The following is a 6,000-nucleotide window of genomic DNA, read 5'->3' on the forward strand; positions in this document are numbered from 1 at the left end:
CCCGCACGCTTCCGCTCGGGCATACGGCGCGCGGCGAAGATTTTATCTATATGGAACCTCACGGCGATGGCGACGACGACGGCGACGGCGACGGCGACGCCGACGGCCGAAATCCGGTTGAAGTGTCCATATAATTGCTATCGCAATAATACTACTGGCCTCGCCTCTCTGCCGACGTCGCCCATTACATAAGGACATGCCAAGACTGTCAGCGGACGCAAAACACCGCCGACAAGGCCAGCCGGACTTCTACAGCCGATCGAGCCACCTCGCCGACCGTTCCAGCAGGTCGGGATGGACTTACTGGGGCCTTTTCCGACGTCGACGTCCGGCAATAAATGGATCATCATAGCTACGGACTACCTCACCCGCTACGCCGAAACAAAAGCCTTGCCCAAAGGCAGTGCCGCCGAGGTAGCCCGATTCTTTGTTGAGAACATCCTCCTGCGTCACGGTGCCCCAGAAGTCCTCATCACCGACAGAGGTATGGCCTTCACGGCTGAACTAACTCAAGCCATCCTGCGCTACAGACAGACAAGCCATCGCCGGACCACCGCCTACCACCCGCAGACGAATGGCCTCACCGAGCGCCTAAATAAGACCATCGCCGACATGCTGGCAATGTACGTCGACGTCGAACACAAGACGTGGGATGCCATCCTTCCGTACGTGACCTTCGCATACAACACGGCCATGCAAGAAACGACGCACATGGCGCCGTTCAACCTGGTCTACGGAAGGAAACCGGCAACGACGCTTGACGCCATGCTACCGGATGTCTCCGACGAAGAAAATCTCGACGTTGCCACCTATTTGCAGCGTGCCGAAGAAGGTCGACAGCTCGCCCGCCTGCGCATCAAGAACCAGCAGAGAACCGACAGCCGACACTACAATCTTCGACGACGCTACGTCGAGTACCAGCCCGGAGACCGTGTTTGGGTCTGGACTCCGATACGCCGACGAGGACTTAGCGAGAAACTCTTACGTCGCTAATTCGGACCATATAAGATCATCCGACGTATTGGCGCACTGGACTATGAGGTGGTGCCGGACGGTATTTCGCAATCACAGCGGCGCCGCGCACGACCTGAAGTCATCCACGTGGTGCGTCTTAAGCCTTTCTACGCCCACTGAGGAACTTAGGTCCTTTGTTGCTTTGTTATTTTATTGCGATAGCAATTATATGGACACTCAAAAGCAGATTTCTGCCGTCGGCGTCGCCATCGCCGTCGCCGTCGCCGTGAGGTTCCGTATGACGTCAATGGAGATGAAATCGTCGCCGCGCGCAACACCCTCTAGAAAAATATGAAGGCCTTAGTTCTTTTCCCTTTCCACTCGCGCTACGTCAGCAGATTGGGCGGACGCATGAGGCGGCGAGCGCGTTTTGCGGTTTTGCCCGTCGCCGCGACACGACGCATCCGCGCGTCCGGATCGCGCTGGTGCGCGTTGATCGCGCGTCTCCAGAAACTCATTCCCCGGCGCGTATGTACAGTCGTACATCTCTTCGCTGTTCAGTCGGACGTGTTTTCCTCGCTGTGAAAAGAATCCCGCCGCGATGCCGTGCAAATGCTGTGTACCTCGATGCCGCGGAAACTACACGGGGGACACGAAGGTGCACGTCTTCAAGTTCCCGAGAGATCAAGCTCTAAGGGACGCTTGGATTCGCGCTGTGCCACGGGAAAACCTCACGGTCACCGAACATTCCAGGGTAAGTTTTTTTATTTAGGTGTTAGTTAATTGAAAGAATATAAACGTACATGTGTAAGTGGCTCATGAGCCGCATGTTTGTGTGACCTGTAGCCGTCGGTTTGCTGACTGGAGCGTATTTTTTTTCTAGGTATGTGAACTTCATTTCATGGACGAGGACATTATTCGAGACGCGATGCATACAGATCAAGCAACTGGCCGCGTAATGACAGTGCCGCTATCTCATGTGCGCCTTCGCCCAGACGCTGTACCGTCGAAGTTCCCGAATCATTCGAGCTACTTGTCCAGAAAGACCGCGAGGAGGGAAGATCCTGACTCCAAGCGCGCGCGAATAGAGAATGCAGCCCTTCAGAAAGCCATCGCTGAATCCAACAAGGCATTTATAAGAGCACGCGAGGAGGATAAAGTCAACAGTGTGAGCGAACTTGCCAACCACTTAAGGAGCCAAGGGATGAAGTTCTGGGATGTTATCGAAAGAAATGAAAGGCTTCTTCTCATTCACATTGTCGACGATGAAGCACCGTGGTTGAAATACTCTGTTTGCGTGAAAGGAGATTTGAGCGTGACACTACACGTTATGAAAACAGCCGTAAAAAAGCTCGGTGCAAATCTCTGCGTTCCCGAAATCGCTAACAGTAAAAGGGGTATGGTGGAACTCCTGGAAGGCATCGAGAAGTGGGACTGTGACCTGATGTCCAACTCAGTCGCCGAAATTTGCGAGGCTGTTTGCTTACTGCTTGATCAGCTTTGCACGTCCCAAGCAGAAGATGACGCCAACTGTATTCAATTTCTGAAAGAGCAAGTCACCTTGCACCTATCGAAAAAACAGCGCAGGCGCTACTCTGCTGATTTCATGATGTTTTGCTGTATTGTTTTCACTATATCGCCCCATGCATACGCGTTCATACGTAGCCATGGAAGCATCACCTTGCCGCATCCTATGACGATAAGATCAGTGTGCTCGTCTTATGGTATGAGTCCTCAACAAGAGCATCAGAGTGAAACATTCCTCAGCTACATGACAACAAGAATTTCTGACCTGAAAGATGACCAGGGCTTTGTCACAGTTATGGTTGATGAAATACATATAAAACCTTACTTTGACTACAAAGGAGGCAATATTACCGGCGCTGCAATTAATAGAAATGAAGCTGCTAACTGTGCGCTCGTTTTCATGGTGCGCAGCGTGACGTGTAAATTCAAAGAAGTTGCGCACATCGTGCCGGTGCACCGAGTAGAGGCGGAGTTCCTGCAAAAGACGCTTAAAGACGTGATTTGTGGGCTGGAAAAGATTGGGTACCGGGTTATGTGCGTCGTCAGCGACAACAACTCTGTGAACAGAAAAGCGATGTCACTTTTCGAATCACCTCTGTGTAACAGAATTGTGTACCAACATCCATCAGACCCTTCAAGGCCGCTGTTCTTCGTTATAGACCCAGTGCACATTCTAAAATGCATACGAAATAACTGGATCAATCAGAAGAATGACCAAATTTGTTTCTACTTCCCGGAGATCCAAGGAGACACACCAGAATCAGAGCGAATGCAAACAGCGTCATTTGCAACAATCAGGGACCTTCACAGCAAAGAGTGTGACCAGCTGTTGAAATATGGCTATGGGCTGTCAAGAAAAGCCCTCTACCCTTCGAGTCTTGAAAGGCAGGACGTAAAGCTTGCTTTACAAATCTTCAATGACTATTTACCAGAGGCGTTACGTGCTCTTGGAGCAAAGCACAACCTATTCTCTTTCGAGGCCACGGCTACATTCGTCGAGATCATACTCAAGTGGTGGAAAATTGTAAACGTCAAAACTCCATGGAAGGGAGAAAGGCTTAGAGATCACTTCCAACAACCAGTGCTTTCCATTGATAACGATCCAAAAATTGACTTCTTGCACATGTTTCTGAAGTGGCTGGATGAGTGGAAGAACAAAGGTTTTGACAACGGTACTCTGACAAAGGAGACTCACGCTGCTCTCGAACACACCATCTATGCGCTTGTTGAGCTCGCTAGGTACAGCTTCGAAGAGCTTGGAATGTCATATGTCCTTTTTGGGAAGATTCAGACAGACTGCCTTGAAGATCGGTTTGGAAAGTATAGGCAGCTGGCAGGTGCGCAATATCACATCTCCATCAGGCAGATATATGAAGTCGAAAACAAGCTGCGCCTGCAGAGCACCTTGCCTACAGTTTCCCCTGACCAGCACTGGGAATGTGTCCGAAAGCAAGTCGAGGCATTGCTTCCCAGCAGCAACGTTGTTGTTACCAGCCAGGCTCTTACGAAGATGCAGGACGTCGTCCCAGTCCTCGTCTACGTTGCAGGTTATGCAGTATACGGGACCCTTAAAAAGTTGAAGTGCGAGCAATGCAGGGACTCGTTGACCGTGGACAAGAAGATCACAGTCTCTGCCACAAACGAACATTATGGTCTTGTGAAGCAGCTGGACCGAGGAGGTTTAGTTTATCCATCAATGTTTGCACTTAACGCAGTTGCTCATAGCTACGTTGTAGTAGAGCAGCTCGCTACAGAGCCAGCACTGCTTATGATGCCTGAACAACGCCAGGTGGTAACGAAAATGACGCTACAATTGCTGGCTAGTGAAGAGCAGTCCGACTTCGATACGTGTGAGAATGGCCACACAGTTGAATTAGTGCTTAAACACATCCTGCGGTGCAGCACCAACATTCTGCTAAAGAACTTTTGTAGGAAGCTGAACGACAAACTTCTCGACGCTGCCGATAAATAAAAAAAAGGAAAGCCACAACTCTCGAGGCCAAATAACTGCATGCATTGCTTCTAATATAAAGCCAGCACAAAAAGAAACTGGGCTTCGTAAATAAATGTTTTGCTGCTACAGTTTTCTGGCGTTCTATTCTTTTTAGGGGCGAAGCTCCTTAGGGTGTGGGTCTGTCCCTCCTCTGTAGTAGTAGTCGTCGTAGTCGTCGTAGTAGGTAGCCACGTCTACTTTTATGAGAAAAAAAAATTCCGAGAGTTATAGCCGTAGCGGAATCGAACCAGGGACCCCTCGCTTCTGAACGCGTGGCGCTAACCACTACGCCACGAAGCGCACATGGGCAGACGCACCTAGATGGCAATAAATACCCAACATTAACGAAAGACTGCGCGTTTCTAACGCGTTTGTGCTAGCGCGTTACGGCCCCGTGCAAGAAGCTGGTGTAAGACGCTGTGGCCTCTTCGCCTTACCCCCCCCCCCCCCCCCCCCCCCCCGTATTCATAAACGCTCCTCGACTTGAACTTCACTTGCCACCGCCTTCGGCAGCGCGTTCGAAACGCGTTGAAGGCGGTGGCAAGTCAAGTTCAAGTCGAGGAGCGTTTATGAATACGGGGGTTATACTCTCTCAGCAGTCATGTGATGGCGTCGGCAATCGCGGTGCACGTTCCGGCATGTGTAAACGGCTGCGTAAGACGCTGTGGCCTCTCCCCCTTACTAGAGAGTACTGCACGTTTCTAACGCGTTTGTGCTAGCGTCCCCTTAAGCGGCAGATGGTGCAATTATAATGAAGGGCGCTGTTATAAAATAGGAATGACGTCACCTATGGCGCGTGTCATTGGTGGAAGTCAATCGTTCGATTTAGTGCGGCGAGACTGGGCGAATTACACGGAAGATTCACGGTTTACCGATGATTCCCTCCGGAGCTTCGCCCACTCATCATCATTCACCCCGTGGATATGCGTTTTTTTTAAAATACATGCATGCTTGTTCTTGCAGAAAAAAAATGTTTCCGCGCAATGCACCTGCGATACAGTGTACTAGAATTCTAGTACACTGTACCTGCGAGACAACCTCTCTTGAACAGCGTTCCATATCTTTTTTTTTCAATCCGCCCCATCGTGTGACGTCACGCGAAGAGAGCTAAGGCCTTCATATTTTTCTAGAGGGTGTTGCCGCGCGCCGCCGAACGCTGTATGTGCGAGTGAAAGGGTGCGAGGGGCGCGCACTTTCACGGGGAGTGAACGTACGGCGGAGAACAAACGCGCGTTCTGCACGTGCTCCCTTATTAGTAGTAGTAAGTGGTTCATGTGGAAAGGGGAAATGTTGACGCTATCTTCTGCAGCCCTTGAGGGAGCACGGCTCAGCGCCAACGGGAAGGGGTAAGTGGGGGAGAAAGGAGGATAGGGTGGAGTCGCCATGGCTGGGTGAAGCAAAACCGGCAGGCTGTGGCAGCACGTATCAGGCCGGGATGGAAGGCCTTGGTGCTCCCTTAAGGGCTGCAGAAGTAGGCGTCTCTTTCCTCCTTTACAATCACCATATATGTAGAGCAAACGCGCTTT

General features: G+C 51.0%; 1 protein-coding gene across 1 annotated transcript; it reads left to right on the forward strand.

Annotated features, from left to right (window-relative positions):
• The first annotated feature begins 1,912 nt into the window (after positions 1-1,912).
• LOC119431918 (uncharacterized) lies at positions 1,913-4,516 on the forward strand. Its single transcript, XM_037699359.2, has one exon. It carries the CDS (start codon positions 1,913-1,915, stop codon positions 4,451-4,453), a length of 2,541 nt encoding a protein of 846 aa, XP_037555287.2. The 3' UTR covers positions 4,454-4,516.
• The last annotated feature ends 1,484 nt before the right edge of the window (positions 4,517-6,000 follow it).

The sequence above is a fragment of the Dermacentor silvarum genome, chromosome 10 (assembly GCF_013339745.2).
Source record: "Dermacentor silvarum isolate Dsil-2018 chromosome 10, BIME_Dsil_1.4, whole genome shotgun sequence".
In the NCBI taxonomy this organism is placed as follows: Eukaryota; Metazoa; Arthropoda; class Arachnida; order Ixodida; family Ixodidae; genus Dermacentor; species Dermacentor silvarum.

Bases quoted from the DNA above. Each gene is read 5' to 3' on its own strand.
- LOC119431918 (XM_037699359.2), top strand. From the start codon at position 1,913: ATGACAGTGCCGCTATCTCATGTGCGCCTTCGCCCAGACGCTGTACCG.